Raw genomic sequence first — 17144 nt, forward strand, 5'->3', positions numbered from 1 at the left:
CCCCTTCTCGCCGTGCAGGTTTTGTGTGTGTGGCCGACAGAAAAGCACACCAATTAGCAGAGCGTGTCCTGCGCTGCCGTGGAACAATGCGGACACATTCACTCAAAAAAAAGAGGAAAAAAAAAAAAAACGCCTGCTGCAGCTTCAGCCCCATTCATTTAGAGATATATGTACACTGAACCAGCTGCAGCGGCCATATTTATAGGAAAAAAAAAGGCTACATTCAGGATGCATTTCACATATAAACAAAGCAACATTTCAGACAGTCAGGACTGTGGATTTCATTCTTTGTCTTTAAAACGAGGAAAGGCAGGGAGATAGCATAAATTCAACGATGCAAATAATAAAGGGGAGTCAGAAAACTATTTGTAACCCTGATGAGCTGNGGGGGGGGAGAAGGATGCAAAACAGTATCAAAGTGCAGCTTTTGTGTCTGTTTTTTTTTTGTGCTTTGTTGCATTGTTTCCAGCCAGAGGTCTCCTGCCTACTTTTTGTTGCTGTTTCACCGAATAACCTGCGTTTTTCCTCGCACCCTGGCACAAATATGATGCAGCCAGAGGAACCTGGGGGGGCCCGGGGGCCGAGTGGACCAGGAGGGACACAAATCTCCTCTTCTCCTGCAGACCTTTTCAGAGCAATGAGCCTTATTCTCTTTTTCTTCTTCTTCTCTCTTTTGATTGTCTGTACATAAGGCTTGTGTGTTGCGTCTGGGCTTTTCCCTTTTTTTTCTGAGACATTTTTTTTTAATTAAAAAACAAAACAAAACAGGAAATAAAAAGACAGGAAACCAAAACACAAGCACCCTAAATTAAAGGTACTCATTGCAAGATATAAAACCAAATATAAAGAAGATTAAATTGGACTATATCAAATGGTGCAGTTCGAATGAGTAGTTTTCCACATATACTTATAGGTAATTGTGAAATGTGGGTTTGCACTCAATGTAAACAAAGCCCTTTTATCTGCATACTTTGCTCAGTTAATGACATAAAAGCAAATATATCAAATTAGTCAAAATTGTTGACCTATTTTCAGTCACTTTGGCTGTTTTTTGTAAGCAAACAAACACTTTTTTTTCTTTTTTGAATTTAAGGACACAATACCTATCAATATAAGAAGAATATTTTATTTTATATTTTTTTGGACTAGTCTTCATGATATTGCAATGAGTACCTTTAAAATTAAAAAATAAAAATAAAAAATCCCAACCAAAGCCCACAACCAGCAAAAATAAATTCCATTTAAACCTAAAAAAGGTGTATTAGGAACTGATTGATAAATCAAGTGAAACAATCCTTACAGTACATTTGGGCACATTTGAGCCCATTTTGCAAAAATAAAAATAAAACAGCGCTGTGTGTGTGTTTTTTTAAATACACCCCATGGCACAGAGTGGGGAAACCCTGATTTTTTTTGTTTTTTATTTACAAAGTTTAACAGTCCCTGCCAGATTAAAGGTTGCCACATTCAAATGAATGCTGCAATTTTTCTTTTCTTTTTTTTTTTTTTTTACCACTTTCTGACAAAATTACTGAACCCTGCAAACACTCCAACAGGTCGAGCACAACAGGAGGGAATAAAAGAAGAGTTTGGAAAGCAAAACGTATTGCTTCAATCGGTAGCTTATTTTAAAAGAACAGATTTTTAGCCTTTAATCCGCGGAGCTGCGGGTCACAGTCCTGTTGGTGCTCAAGAGTGGCTTTTCTTCAATTAAACTTCGAAACAAAGCGGGATGGAAATCCATACAAAATGGGGTAAAAAAAAGGGGGAAAACAAGGCAAAATGGCGAGCTTTGTGCGCTCACCTTAAGAGGCAACGATTAGAGATGTTAGGGCTCTCTTTTTTTTTACCCCCCTTTTCTTCATGAAAAGCAGCTCAGTATTTCCTCGTCCTGTGAGCCTGCAGTGGGGGAGGGAGAATCTGGCCGCCTGGCTGCCACCTCCACACGGGGTGGGACGGAGGGGGAGGCCCGGGGCCCCTCAGCGAGCTCAGGGAGTACGCGGGGCACAGATCCCCGTCGCCGTCGACGGCGAGCGACGGGGGACACGGGAAGTTTGCCATCAGGCTGAAAGGCGCTTTGGCGGGCGACGCCGCGGCGCTGCGCTTGCGTCGGCTCGGGAGCTCCTCCGAGGTCGCTTCCTCGCAGCCCGCGGGTCGCAAAGAGGAGGAGGAGGAGGAAGAGGAGGAGGAGGACGGGGAGGAAGAGGCAGTCTTGTTGGGTCGCTTTATCCTGGATGTTCGGGCTTTTTTGCTCCTCTGCCCCTGAGGCCTGCAGGGTTTGCTGCTCTGCTCCCCCTCCTCCACGCTCGGGGCGTCCTGGCTGCATTCTTGAGGGCCGCAGGGGGACCTGGAGGCCACATCGGGACTTTTATCTCCTTTACATTTGACCACAGCGGCCTGGCTCTGGTATTCATATTCCTCCCAGCTTTCCTCCACTTTAACTTTCACATTGTGGAGGCTGAAAGGCGGCGTCCTGCCTGCGCCGTCCGGATGGGGGCCCGCGCTCACGGGGGTTTCATCTGGCTCGGGTTTTATTCTTTTCGGCGGGGTGCTCAGTCTCAGGCAGGTGCCTCTCGCCTCCTTTTTGTCCGCGCATTTCTGGAGCCTGCCGGAGTCCAACTGTGCGCCGAGTCCCGAGAGGCACTTGGTGGGAAGTCCCGGGGTCCTGCGTGAGAGGTGGGAGGCCTTAACCGGGTCCTGGCCCGGCGAGTAGGGGACCAGGTCATCCTCGGTCCGGTCCGGAGCGGCCTCGGAGGAGGCAGCGGAGGAAATGAAATTGGTTTCACAGCGTAAAAAGTCACATTTGGGATGTTTCCCGGGTCTGCTGTCTCCTGGTGGCGCCTCGTGACCCAGACTCCCGGGTTCCTGGTGGTTCTTGTACTGGAAGGTGGGCTGCAGAACCAAAGGTGCTTTACTGCCGCTGAGACCCACGCGCGCCCGTCGGAACCGGATGCTCTGGACCGAAACACGACTGGAAACTGAGCTGGAGTCGGACTGAGAGGAGCAGCTCTCCTCCTCCTCCTCCTCCTCCTCCTCCGAACTGACGTCTGAACTTTCCGTGTCATCTTCATCCTCCTCCTCCTCCTCGTCCTCCTCGGAGCCGCTGCTGCTGGTGGAGAACCCGGAGCCGAAGTCCGAGTCGGGACAGTCCGAGTAGGTGCTGGACTCGGTGTCGCTGCTGAAGCCCTCCGGGGGCTGATGGTGGTGATGATGGTGGTGGTGGTGATGGTGGTGGTGGTGGTGGTGAGGTCTGGGGTCCAGGTAGAAGTCCGGGCTGAGGTGGAAGGCAGTTTTGGGCTGGAGGAAGAGCACGGGCGGTGTGTGCAGATGATGGTGCGCGTGTCTGCTCCTGCCGGCCCCCTCGCGCCTCCTCTTCCTTTTGTGAAGCAGGTCGGAGTGAAACAGCAGCGGCTGCCGGAAAAACGCGCGCCTTTGGCTCCAAGTGACGCAATTCCCTGCGTTTTTCTCGGTTTCGTAGTTTTTAAAGTGTCTGTGGCCGGACTTGGCCGTGGAGCGGTGGTTCCGCCCGCGCGCTTTGTGGTAAAATTGAGGTAGTTTGGAGTCGGCGAGGCGCGGAGGCAGCTCTGTCCTCGGGACGCCGCGCAAACTGAGCCAAAGTTTCTCCTTCCACAGTTCCTCCTCCTCCTCCTCCTCCTCGTCGTCGTCCTTCTTCTCGTCGTCCTTCCTGCGGGTGGACCTCAGCACGCGCTCCGTCTTGCAGGAGACGTACAGAGCCTCCACGTCCTCCCGCGAGATGAGCGTGCATTTGGCGGCGTGGAAGGCGATGGAGTTGATCGCCTTGAGCTTGCGCAGCTCCTCCAGGTCGCACTGGTGCTTCTTCACGCGCAGGTGGTCCATGCGCTTGTGCACCGTGGTCCGGGGGATGTTCTTCAGCAGGTCGGTGAAGACCTGGGACAAGGCGAACATCTGCTTGCCTTTGATGAGCAGGTACCCCAGCCTCACGCCTTGCATCTCCTCGAATCCGCACTCCAGGTCTCCCATAGTCGCTCTCCGTGGATTATTTATTTATATATATAAATATATATAAATTACCACTGAATGGCACAGAGGTGTGCGCGAGCTCAAGGCATCCTGCTCGCACCTTTAATCCATCCTCTCTGCTGCTGCTGCTGCTTCATGAAAACGCAAAGTTTGACAGTTAAATGGATCCGCTCCTCGCCGCGCGCCCCGGTCCCGCATGGTGGTGCTTGGGGGGAACGGATGGAGGAGCCGGGGCCGCCGCCGCCGCCTCCGCTGCCGCCGCTGCTGCTACCTGCCTCTGCCGGCTCCACTCCCCTTTCTGCTCGGCAGCAGGACAGAGGGGTAGGTGTAACACCGCTGCCTCAGCCAGAGGGATAAAATAGCGAGAAGGAGGGGAGAGAGAGGAAGGGAAAGGGGGTGGGAGGGAGGCAGGGAGGGAGGGAAGAGTGAATCGGAGAAATAGGAGCTAAAAAAGCAGCTGGGTTCTTCTGGCTGCTTGGCTGAGCGCCGCGGATATAAAAAAAATGACAAGAGGAGGAGGAGGTGGGCCGGTCTGGAGACACCTTCATCAATTAATGCTGCCGGAGTCGACGCCTATTGGACGCCGCTGACAGGTGATGCAATAAAAAAATGGATCTCCCCCTCCCCTCTTCCCTCCCACACCCTTTACCATTACGGTAGTTTACAAATGTCTGCAGTTTACGCAGAAAAGAAAACCCCGAAAATGCTGAAAGTTCACCCCCTGTTCCAGTGCATTACCAGAAATAAAAAGCTCCAGCGCTGATTGTCATAATTAAACTGCTTTATCACAACAAAGGGAGCACTAAAGCAGAATACCTGTCATTTGTAAAACTTTTGCAGGCTGCTGCTTCACATCGAGGCTGATTAAATAATTAAAAAAAACTCTTAACACCTTTCCTTTCTCCTCCTGGACTGACGCACTTATACAGACCTTTAAAGGGACACATTTCAACCCTTGGACATGATATTCTGAATATATCAAATGGTGCTGTTTAGTAGTCTTCCAAATATATTAAAAAACGCGATTCTGAGACGTGAGTCCGCACGCAATGTCAACAAAGCAACTAAATCCTCAGAAAACTACAACTGACCTATATAGGGCTGGCATGATGTGCGTAGGTAAACAAATAGTTGTAAAATCTAAATGAATAAATGTATTTATGCATCCTCCCGTCATTCCTTTTGCACCTTTAATGTGTTCTGTTTTGCGCGCGGATAAATAACAGTTACCTCTAATGATCATATTAATGGCGATGATGTGAATTCCGCCGCGTTTTAATAAGAAAGCAGGGTTCTGTTGAACCTATTGTGTTATTTACACAAGCAGCAGGGGAGGAGTGAAGCCGGGGTTGCTTTTCCCCCGCACACGTTTTTATTCTGAAGGCGACTTGAAATCAGATAAATCAGAACTGCGCCAAAAAAAATATTTACGCAACACATTTAGGAACAATTGTAAATTATTTCCTGAATTGCGATTTGCTCCTAAACCGATGCATCAGGATTTAAATCAGTTTTACAGTGAAACAATAAAAGGAGGGTTGCAAGAACAAACATAAAACCTACACACACACACACACACACACACACCTCTTGGAGGAAACCGTACGATTCTACGACCCTGGTGCCAAACATTTTTGCACACGTTGTGTCTTTTGCGCCTGAGCTCGCTGCGTCAAAACCCCAAAACATGTGACGCTTCGGAGAACTTGCACACGAAGTCGTAACCTGAAACGCGCACACCTCATCCATCTCCGCACACCCGGGAGAGTCGCGCACGCAGGCTTTTTTAAAAAAAAGGGGGAAGAGGGAATGCAGCTGAAGGCACCACCCGCTGTGCTCTGCACACAACACGAACGTATGATTGGTTAGCAGTTTTTAATCGTGATAGTCCTGCGTTACAATGGCTGGGTCGTTTTACCCAAAAAGCTTACTTTCTTTGCTTTGGTGATCTGTTAAACCCGCGGGTCCCTCGTGGCCCCTTCCAGCACGAGCAGCGAGGGGGGTCAAACTCAAGACTGGGCATGCTCATCTCCACAGCCTGCTTTGCTGAATTTCCAGGCTCCATGTTTGGAAAAACACTGACCTCACCTCGGTGGCTCATCAACCAGCGTGCAACACGTTTTGTTTAAAAAAAGAAAAAAGAAAAAGACATATTTTCTATAGACTCATGAATTTTTACGCAGCGCAAAGTTAAGCCTGGTTATTAGAAGTGGGTCTCAGGACATGTGTGTGTGCCCCCCCACCTGATTTTTACTAAATGTATGTCTCCTTAACCATCTTATCAGGACTTCTCTGCAGGTCAGCTCGCGCTCATTTGGGGGCGATTTTCCTGACGTTTTATGCGCACAGTCTGCGCACAGGGGACAATAAGTAAATAGGCTAAATAAAAATTCCCCCCCACGTGCAGATTCTACATGACAGCAGAGAGACACCGGGTTTCACGGCTACAGGAGATGAAGTCAGAGGAGAGTCCGACCCTCAGAGGCAGCACACCGTGAGTTATTACAGGAAGAGATACCAAGGTTTGCCATTTTACGCCATTTGCGCTTCAGATGAGTTTTCCAACAGGAAACCCCTTTTTTTTGGTTTATACCTCTAATCACGTTCCACAGCAGTTTTCTCTGCAATGAAACTCATCATTCCAGTTTGTTCAAAAAGCATCAGACAATCACAACTCCCCTCATTTGCTTGGCGCGTTTGTTGCTTTCCCCACTCTCAAACTGATTAGTGACTTTTATTGTGAAAATCGCATTGCATCTGCGTCAGTGTGAAATTGGTAATAAAAAATATTAAATAAAGCAGGATAAACGTTTTTGCAATGGCTTAAAATCTGAGTAAAATGGAAATTGTTTGTCTTACAAACACACATGTCCCAAATAATATATGCAAACTAAACCGGAAAGTTACAAAAAAATGATAAGGATTAAAAATATAGATGACAAAAATAAAACAATAATAAAGTAAAACAAGTTGTGTACAGCAGGGACATGAGTCTAATTAATACTGACATTAATTGAATTTTTCCAATGTGCTCCATGAGTTTGTAGAAACGGGTATTAATGAATAAATAAATCCATTATGTTTGTAAATGTGTTAATATTTCACCCATGTCCGGTAATAGAAACAAGCCTCAGGTGGAGAATAAAAATAACTTTATCACGTCACAAATTACACTATATTTAAATAATTATTAAATAATAAATAAATGTATTTCTAGTTGAGCTCTGGGGCTTGTTGTTAGATGTCAGGGGGGACTCTCCTCCACCTCCTCCCCCTTTTCTCCCGGGTCTGGAAAAACCGGCAGGGGCCAGAGAGAGGAGCGGCCGAAGGAGAGCCCTCCAAGCCCGGCTGCTTTCTGACCGCAGCCCGCTGAAAGCAGGTGACACCCGGTCCTGGTCCTGGTCCTGGTGCTGGTCCTGGTCCGAGTGCCGGACCGGTCCAGTCTGCCACTGCATGGGACCCAACTGAAAATAAACTTCACGATGTAAAGAACTGAACAGAAGTGATGAAGAACAACGTGTTGACTTGAAGGTTTTATTGTCTTTTTGCAAACATCAGTCACCTCGGATGTGTTTTTATTCCTTATACACCAGATAAATTAAATAAATTAAAGGTCTATAATTCCTTGAAGGAATGCAGATCTCACGACAGAGATTTTGCTCAATATCTGTTAAATGAACTGACTTATAGTCAGTTTGCGTTGGGGGATTTTGATAAGCTGTGGCGGCCATCTTGAATCCAATTGACCCGAAAAGTTAATGGGTTGTAGATGTTCATCCAACGATTATTTCCTGCAGGATTCTTTAAAATCCGTCCAGTGTTTCAAGGGATATTTTGCTAACAGACTCCAGCAGGTAATTATAAGGCAGTATAGTTAGGCGAGGGACTCGTGCTCTCTGCTACGAATGCAACCAATCTATCTATGGAAAAAATGTTATTTTCTAGTTTATTATGTCTTTTATTATTTTTATTCTTCTCTTTTTTCCTTTGTCAGAGGTAAACAGAGGAAACTGTGATTAAGGTATTAGTGAACACACACACATACACACACACACACAAAAATGGACACATTTTTTTATTTTCACATTGTTTGAAGCATCAATACTTATTTGATTTTTACATAAACAACCAAGCCTAAAATTCTCACACAACAAATCTTTATATAAAATCTTTGCTCCTATAAAAACTGCTTTTCCTGATTAGTTTTACTCCAGGATGTGGACTTCAGCTTTGCAGCTTTCCTCCAGTTTATTTAAAGCGCTCATCAAACTGAGGTCTCCTCCTGCAAGTCATTTGTTTCTACATTGAGTTTTATGGACACACTTGGTCGGAGAGGTGCTGCCACTTGTAGGAGCATAGACTTTTTTATGACACAAACCCACTGCCCCACGCCAAAACAATGAGTTCCTCTCCAGCCCCCTGCTACCACCAGGAGAATGTGATTTTCCTTTGCAATCCGAGCCTGAAGTATGTGCGGACAGTGGTGGGGGAGGGCTCTGTTCACCTTTCACCTCGCCGTGTTGGGACTGTTTGTATTTTTTTTTTCCTCTCTTGGCCCTCTGTGACTAAGCTAAACAGGGATTAAACTGACTTCAGTTTTCTGTTTATAAAGGGAGCCCAACAATAAAATATGGAGTTCTCCGAACGCAACCTGAAATTCTTTGAAAAAGACAATGAGAGGAAACAAAAACGCTTTCAGCTTCTTCAGAATATTACGCAAACTTTAAACTTATCGACATATATGCAGACTGTAAATGTTAAATAAATATGCACAAGGATTCAAAAGATTTGTGAGTCTCCCAAAAGGACGAAACAGCTGAAAGTTTGTTTAAAATGGTGACCGGCTGGTTTGAAGCGTAACTCTGAGGTTCACATACAGAAAACACCTCAAGCCAATCTTTATTCAGGCAGGGAAAACATATGTTTTAAGTCAAATGGTAAAGTTGGATTTAATTAACACTATTTAGTATCTCAGACCACTGCTTTGACACAACAAACCTGTTTATTTTATCTGGTAAAAATGATCTGAAAGCAATGAAATTAGGCTAAAAAAAAGCACCCAAATTCCATTTATTAGAGCTCAGTTGTTAAAGTTTCTAAGATCAGTCTGTGAACACCCTCCTTACACACACACACACATGCAACACGTTTCTTTCCTTTTTCCACTTATGTAATAATTACTAAAAGGTGAACTTTGGTGTGATCTGCAGTAAAATGGCAGCTGTCCCTCAGAAAATACAAACAAACAACCAAACTTTTTTTTTGTTTGTTTTAGTTCTAATTCAGAAAGTCACACGGGGACTGCTGGTTTTATATCCAGAAACACAAGCTGTGAAAGTCTACAGAGCGTTGATCAGATAAGGATGAGTGTTTCATTTCTGCACGTTTTGCAAAGGTGGCCGAGTCAACAACAGGAGCAGAATGCACCAGAAAGATTTCTGCAAACCCTTAAAAGCACAAGCTTTTAAATGGTATTAGGATCATGTGCAAATTGGGCTATTACTCAGATATTTAAGGCATTTGTTTAAAACAACATGAACAAGTCTGTAGCCAAATGATGCTGCAGTGGATGGTCAACTTGCACAGCAGACCTGCGACCACTGACGGCAGCTGAAGGCAGCTTGGCTTCAGGGATAAATGACACAGAAGCTCTGAGAGCTACTTTTAAGACTCCAGCAGTCAGTGGAACCAAACAGCATCTGTGGTTTCCCTCTGACAACACAACATTAAACACTATTTGCACAGACTTTGACTTAATCAAAAGCAAGTTGTAAAAATTATTTACCATTTTCTGTATTCTCAGTAACTATATGGGGCCTTCCAGCGCTGCCCCCTCCTTTTGCCTCCCTTTGTTCTCTCCAGCTCTAATAGGTTTTCCCCTGCCACACACAATTCACTTTTTTTTTCTTCTTCTTTTTCCCCCAGCCCCTCACCCCCCCTTTTAGTGCAGGGTCCAGTGTCGACTGGAGCATTTGAGCAATTTGAAATTAAAGCAAACAATGGGCAGGCACTCCCAGGGACCTCTCGCTCGCCATATTACACGGAGGACGCTCGTGTGCTCTTGCACATTACTGGCAAGTCATTACGTTTCTCTGGAAACCGAGAGCAGGAGCACGCTCAAAGGAGCTGGTGATGCAAGCAGCAGCTGAGTGCTTGGAATGGCGTGTGTGTGTTTACGTGTGTGTGTTCTGCAGCATCCTTGGCAACAGCATGGGGAACTGTCAAAACAAAACTGTCTACTGACACGCTGATATGCAGCCTCATATATTCTTTTTAACATTCCTCTATTTATTTTTTTCCTTTTTGGAGGAAAGTAAAGTGTTCCCTCACTGAGAAGAATTTCAAATCGACTCGCTCTAAAGTCACAAAGCCTGAAACCTTTTTTCTGTTTCAGGATAATTAAAAAAATATATATATATTTTTTAAAACCAACCAATTTTAAGTTGATCTAGATCAATAAATCTTGTTTAAGGAACTCTATGCAGTATCATGAAAACTGGTCAAAGATCCACACACTATATTTCTTTTTTTTTTTTAATCATATCCATAGTTAAAGTTTGTGAAACTCTGCCTGCTATCACGTGTTTGTTTTACCTACGGAAACAGCCGAAGTGACTGAAAATAGGTCAACAACAGCGACTTAGACGGAAGCGCCATTTGACGTATTGGTTCGTACTTACTCTGAAAAAGTTGCTTTGTTTACATTTAGTGCGTACCTGCATTTTAAAACCAAACTCCATCACTTGATATATTTCAGGACAACCTTTTTAATGTTTAATTCCATGGTTTGCAATAAGTACTCCCACCAGAATTTTTTGCTCTTTTGACTAAACTGATTAAATGTACGATATACTGTATGTAACAGTAAAACACACAACATATCAAATATATATATTTTTCAGCTCAGCAAACTTCAAATGTTATGTTTTTTTTACTGAAATGGATGAAATAAATATTAAAATGAGCTACACTGAGTTTGTTTGACTGTTGTCTAAAAACAAACAATTTAATTGGTATAAAGTGGCATACATTTAAATTTTTTTTACATAAAATCTGACATAAAAAATCTATTTTTGATCTAAATCAACTCTGAAGTGATGATTTATTTAACGTGGAAATTAAATTACTAGCTTCAATAAATCTATTTTACCAGTTTGTTTACTGATTTGTGAATTTGCCTCAGTAAAATCAGTTCAGAGTGATAAATAAACTTATAATAGAAGCCTATATTAAAAGCGCAAAATGTACTGGTTGTAATTATTCAGCATCTCAGCATAAATCCTTACATTAAATGGGATTAAAGTGACCCATTTAATGCTGTTGAATACAGTGGTTTACTAAAAGCTCCTGCAAATACAGCCAAGATCTATGCATTTACCCAACCAGAGGAACAAAACACTAATATTAATAACAGTAAGAATAACTCCTCTCGTTCTAATGCAAAAGAACAGTGTTGCACAACCTAAATATGGAAATTTAAACTGTAATTGTAGGCTAAATAATGGCACAGTTTTAAATGTATTGTGGAAATTTGGCCATCCAGGGCAATGTATCAAGGTGATCCAAAAACAACAACAAGACAAGAAAAACAAAAAAGCCATGTGAGGGGGTTTCTGTTACATCTGCCTGAAGGAATATTCATATGGGAAAGCGTTCAAAAAGTCACAAAAATGCAACAAATGTTGGCTTTATTGTCATGCAAAACAATACAATTTTGCAGGCTTTCTGAAACAAAAAGTTTGCTGTCTGTATGTGTTTTACTTTATTGCTCAAGTCAAATAAAGTAAGAAACTAAATCTGCACATTTTCTTTCCTCATATTGAAAGTTAATGTGTCCTTAAATTAAAACTTTGTAAGCAAAATTAGTGCTATCTGCCTCGTGCGTTTGTTTACCTACAGAAACAGCCAAAATGACTGAAAGTAGGCCAAACTCTAAAGGTTTTATTAGGCAGCGGTGTGTTTGAATGCCGAACTCTGTCTTTACAATGCTCCATATTTGATTTCTATTCTTGACAGTAGTCCTACTCAATCTTTTCTCTTTTCTTTCACGTTAACTGCAAATTTAATTTTAAATTCCCATCTAAACATCTTCTGTGAGATTCTAGGCTTGTCCCTTCCTGCTATGTTTGTTTACCTACACAGTGCTTTGTTTACATTGAGCGCATACTGCATTTTAGATTGCATATCTGGAAAACTACTGGAGTAAACTCTTTCAAACTGGACTATTTGATGTAATCTTTTTAATTGATTTCATAATTTGCGTTTAGTACCTTTAATTTATGTGCAGAAACTGCACTTATTTGGCCATAAAATCGTAAAAGTAAATATTTAATTTCCTATCCAGACCTATAATTAATTAATGCTGCAGTGAATTACCAGGCTTTCACCCTTAATTCATAAATTATCAGCATGTGACTGCAGTGAATTTGGCTGGGTGAAGTTAAACTTTGCAGCCATGTGGGAACCAGCCGTTACTGGTCCGATCACGTGACGTCGACGTCACCGTGCGTCGTGACGCACTTCCTGCTCACTACGAAGTTCCCCCTCTGCTCACCACCGCGCTGTGACGGCGATGTTTTGGTGAGGGGGGGAAGGCAAAAAAAAAAAAAACCCTACTGCGTCGAAAAGGGACGTAAACACGTTTAAAACATGCCGTTTCGATCGAGCGGGACCTAAAGGTGGCGTTGCCGGGGAAACGACGGACGTCTCCGAACGAAGGTCTCCGAGCGGCTCTTTATGTATTCCTCCGCATGTCCGCCGCTTTCTTCGTAGATGGTCTCCGGCGAGCGTTGTCTGACCGCAGAGCTGTCGACGAGTAACATGAAGGAGATGATCGGAGGCTGCTGCGTGTGCTCGGACGAACGAGGCTGGGCGGAAAACCCGCTGGTCTACTGCGACGGACACGGCTGCAACGTCGCCGTGCATCAAGGTAAGCTGGGACACTAAGCTAAAGCTAGCAGCTAGCATTTAGCTCCGATGCTAGTTAGCGTCGCTGGAAGGTTGTGAAGCCGCCGCCGCCTCCTCCTCCTCCTGCTCCCTGCTCCCGTTTTTCACACGCCGAGGTCGGCCTCAGCTCATGCTACTGACCGCTAATGCCTGTAGCCTGCATGTACGTGGTAGCTGACAGCGGGTGTATGAACGTGTTTGTGGCTCCGAGCTGTGCCATTGTGTTGTCAGAAGCTGTCACTTGGAGTAAGAAAAGAGGGGCACTCTGCTCATGACAGAATGTTGTCAATTGACAGGAAAGAGCTCAAATTGAAGCCATGACCTTGCTGTATGACACAGATGTGTGCTTCTTGGTCCTAGTCCAAACTTTATCAACAAAACAAACATGCCTATGATTGTAGTATACGTGTTTTTTTTTTTTTTTTTACAGTAGCTGTGGTCAGCAAAGATGACTCACATGATTATGAAGCTCTCTGTTTACATTTGTAAGCCTTAGCCATGTGTTCATTTGGTAAACACAGACTGAAAAATCTTTCAGCTGTCAGCAGGTCTGATCTCTTAATGGTGCCTATCATTTAGTTAGTTTGCAGCTGTGTCACAACTACTGCTGTCCTCCTAATAAGTGCCAGTTTTAGCCCGACTGGATAAGAAAGAACGTTCCGTCTCATCACAGCAGTTCTTTAATTTGGTCAAATGCTTAAACCCTGTTCGTCGTGGCAAATTTAGTACAACCCTGATTATGAGACGGTGCGTAAAATGTCCAACAAAAACTGAATGCAGTGACTTTGAATGAATTTGACAGCCGCCACACATCTCAAAAAAGTTGTACCAGATCCGTGTTTCCCCGCTTTAAAACGTCCCCCCATCTTCACAACAACCTGTAAACATCTATGACCTGAGGAGAGCAGCTGCTGGAGGTTTTATTGTCCCATTCTAGTCGTCTTTGCTGGATTAGAGCAGATGTTCTGAAACATGTAGATACTTTTCTGCATTAGTTGTGCCTTTCCAGATGTGTAAGCTGACCGTAATACAGACACTAATGCACCTCCATACCATCAGAGAGGCAGCTGTTCTCTCACATAGTCCAACAGCAGAAATCACTGTTAAGTTTTAGGTTTGCTGGGGGTTTTTTGAGCTGAGGGGTGTGTTAGCTATGATGCGTTAGAAGCGCCTGGGAAAAGAGCCATTAAAATTCATACTGATGAATGATGGTTGTTTGATCATCTTTAATTTGCCTGCAGTAGAAGAATTTTATTTTTTATTTTTTCACAGAGACATTCAGGTCGTAACTCAGCTGCTAATTTGGGGTCACGTCGGCTCAGTAGGTGGTTCTACAGTGTTGCTCAGGACGGTTTGTGTGCAGACTACCACACCAAATAATAAAAGGGTTCGAGACCACCTCTGATAGTGGTCTGAGAAAAGACGTCTTCAGTGCATATTGAGAGTGTTCCCTCCTTTATTTAGCAACATGTAAATGCGACCATATTGCTCAGGATGAATGTAACGCCCCTGGTCTAACTGGGGTTTAAGAATCAGCACAGTCAACATGTTTACATATTAAATACACAAACAAGAATAGCAACAGATTAAAATGAAGCATTCATGTTCTGGATTGGTTTGCCTAGCAGCAAAAAAAAAAGCCAAGCTTTTAAGTGATTGGATAAACCAGCCATGTTCTCAGAAATCTGGATTATAGCTCTTCATTCCAGTGGATTATGGGCTCTGGTCAGATCTGGGATAATCTGAAAATGTGTGGAGGTAGGCTATTTACAGTAGAGTTGCTGCACCTGTATGGTTACCCACTAAAACTCAAGTCAGTGTTATTTAGATATTTTCCTTCTCAGTTTGTATAGAAATACCTTGTTTGAAATTATGTGTGGCCAAACTTAATATCAGTCTGTGTCCACGTGGCTTGACTGATAAATAATGTAATACGTGGTATTCTGTCTAAATGTTGTTAAGTTTGATGTGTAGTTACACGTGGAAGTCTAGTTTTATTGCCATTATTTAAAGTTTTCTGTGGCACTGTGAAAATTTTGTTTTTTTATGGCCTGAATGGAAACACTTCCCTCTTTGACACCCCCTCCTTGTGTCTTTTCAGCTTGTTATGGCATCGTTCAGGTGCCCACCGGTCCCTGGTTCTGCAGGAAGTGTGAATCTCAGGAGAGAGCCGCTCGCGTGGTGAGTCGCTTCATCTTTTATGAGTTATCTCAGTGACCTGATCTTACTTAGCACAATGTTTTGACACATTTGCCGAAAGTTTGAATAAAACTTCAGCTAGCTGGAATATAACAGCCATAAATCATCAGCTCTTATCATGGCGACCGGTTTTAGGTTCACCCACTTGTCTCCATTCAACATTTTCTTTGTGAGTGTTTGTTTTTTAAGCTCCATCCTTCAGCTTGAGCTCCAATACAAATAAAAATCGGTCCTAAATTTCACTCAAAAACAAACTTATCTCTAGCTTTATCTGTCTGTTCAGGTGGCATTATGTACTAACAAAGCATTTTTTAAAATTTAACATATAATAATACAAGAATAGATGCATATATGGATAAAAGACTAACATGTTATTGATGACCAGAATGTAATTTACATTTTTAAAAAAACAGTCAAAATGAGTTTGTTACATCTTCTGCCTGAATCACTTTTGGTGCAGAAATTTGGTTTGATTTAAATCATCATCCTCTCGTGAGGTAATACAACCTGAGAAGAAGTACATATTAGAGTGTGATTATTAAAAAAACAGAAAAAAACTACAACAAAATGTGGAAGTTTTGTATGAGAAATGGATCCACATTTACACTTTCTTAAGGATTAAGTTTCCATTAATAAGTGGCATCATTGGACTGGTTTGTCAGCTGTCTTTTCAAAAGACAAGAGGATGATAAGTTCAAGTGGTTCTCACCAGGAATCTGATGCATTTCTGTGTAATCATGGTTGATGGGAGATAAATTATCCAAATGTTGATAGCGGTGAAACTCAAACAGTATTTCCTCAAAACAAGTTGACGTTGTTTTTCTGCTTCTGCTTGTGGTTTGACTCACTGTCAGACGGTGGTGAGAGCAGCCATGTTGTTTGGTTTGGAGACAGAACAGGAAGTGGCAGAGCTGAAGATGTTGAGGTTCTCCTTGGGAGGGACGAGGATGGACAGGATTAAGAATGAGGTCCTCAGAGGTACAGCACAGGTTGAAGGACTGGGAGATAAAGTTAGAGAGGCCAGACTGAGATGGTTTGGACATGTGCAGAGGAGGGACAGTGGGTATATTGGTAGAAGGATGTTGGAGACAAAAAGGAGATATAAGGACGCCGTTAGAGAGGACATGGAGGGAGTTGGAGTGAGGACAGAGGACGCAGAATACAGTTAGATGGAGGAAGATGACTCGCTGTGGTGACCCCTGAAAAAGGGAACAGCCGAAAGAAAAAGAAGAAGCAGCGTGTCCTGCATTACGTACAGTCACAGTTTTCAGATGAACTGATCAGCAGCAAGTTTGAGCACCTCCTTTGAAAGCAGATCCAGGTGCCTTCAGGCGAGTTTTAACTCAATGCCACGGAGGAAAGACATCAGCTGTGAGCTTAGAGAAGCACTTGAAGCTGCCCGTCAATCTGAGAAGGGTTGTAAAGCAAATTCAAACCAATTTAGAGTCAATCATTCTACAGTCAGGACGATTATGCACAAACTGAAGACATTTTAAAACAGCTGTCAGTCTTGGAGTTTACGAGTTTACCCTGAGGTCAAAGCTTGCAAATTCATAGAAACTGCAAACAAAGACTAAGAGCTACACCTGATACCCTACAGGCCTCCATTAAGATGTTAAATGTTAAAATTAATGACAGGACAATTAGATAATGACTGAACAAGTATGATTGGTAGCTGCCAGAAAGCCTCTTTTCTTTAAAAAAAAAAAAAGAACATGACAGCACAGCTTAGGTTTGCCGTCCTTTAAAAAAAACCCACAGGATGCCTGGAACAATGTCCTTCGAACAGAGGACACATTCGTCAAAAAAAAAACAAATGCAACAAACCAACATGTCAAGGCACAGTGGTGGAAGAATGATGGTTTGTTCTGCAGTTTCAGAAGGTCAGCCTCGACCCCATCTGCGTCGGAAAACGTCCTACACTGAAGACAGAAACTGGGTCTAATTTTAAAACATTTATTTAAAAGATTTATTTTAACAATCAATGAGGTGTTACA

At 43.4% G+C, this 17144-nt stretch overlaps 2 protein-coding genes across 5 annotated transcripts in view; one reads left to right on the plus strand and one right to left on the minus strand.

The window, feature by feature from the left end:
* Positions 1 to 382: 382 nt before the first annotated feature.
* Positions 383 to 4649, minus strand: skida1 (SKI/DACH domain containing 1). The gene has a single exon (XM_017428391.3). The coding sequence runs from the start codon at positions 4000 to 4002 to the stop codon at positions 1876 to 1878; it is 2127 nt and encodes a 708-aa protein (XP_017283880.1). The 5' UTR covers positions 4003 to 4649; the 3' UTR covers positions 383 to 1875.
* Positions 4650 to 12550: 7901 nt separating this feature from the next.
* mllt10 (MLLT10 histone lysine methyltransferase DOT1L cofactor) overlaps positions 12551 to 17144 on the plus strand; it is a 37768-nt gene continuing 33174 nt past the window's right edge. For 2 of the 4 annotated variants that reach the window (XM_017428434.2, XM_017428435.2), the window contains exons 1-2: positions 12551 to 12931; positions 15050 to 15129. In XM_017428434.2, the coding sequence (XP_017283923.1) occupies positions 12775 to 12931; positions 15050 to 15129 (237 nt within the window). In that variant the 5' untranslated portion in view covers positions 12551 to 12774. The remainder of the gene's footprint in view (positions 12932 to 15049; positions 15130 to 17144) is intronic. The other 2 variants (XM_017428436.2, XM_017428437.2) reach the window with 1 other exon arrangement.

Source organism: Kryptolebias marmoratus, linkage group LG21 (genome assembly GCF_001649575.2).
Source record: "Kryptolebias marmoratus isolate JLee-2015 linkage group LG21, ASM164957v2, whole genome shotgun sequence".
Taxonomy (NCBI): Eukaryota; Metazoa; Chordata; class Actinopteri; order Cyprinodontiformes; family Rivulidae; genus Kryptolebias; species Kryptolebias marmoratus.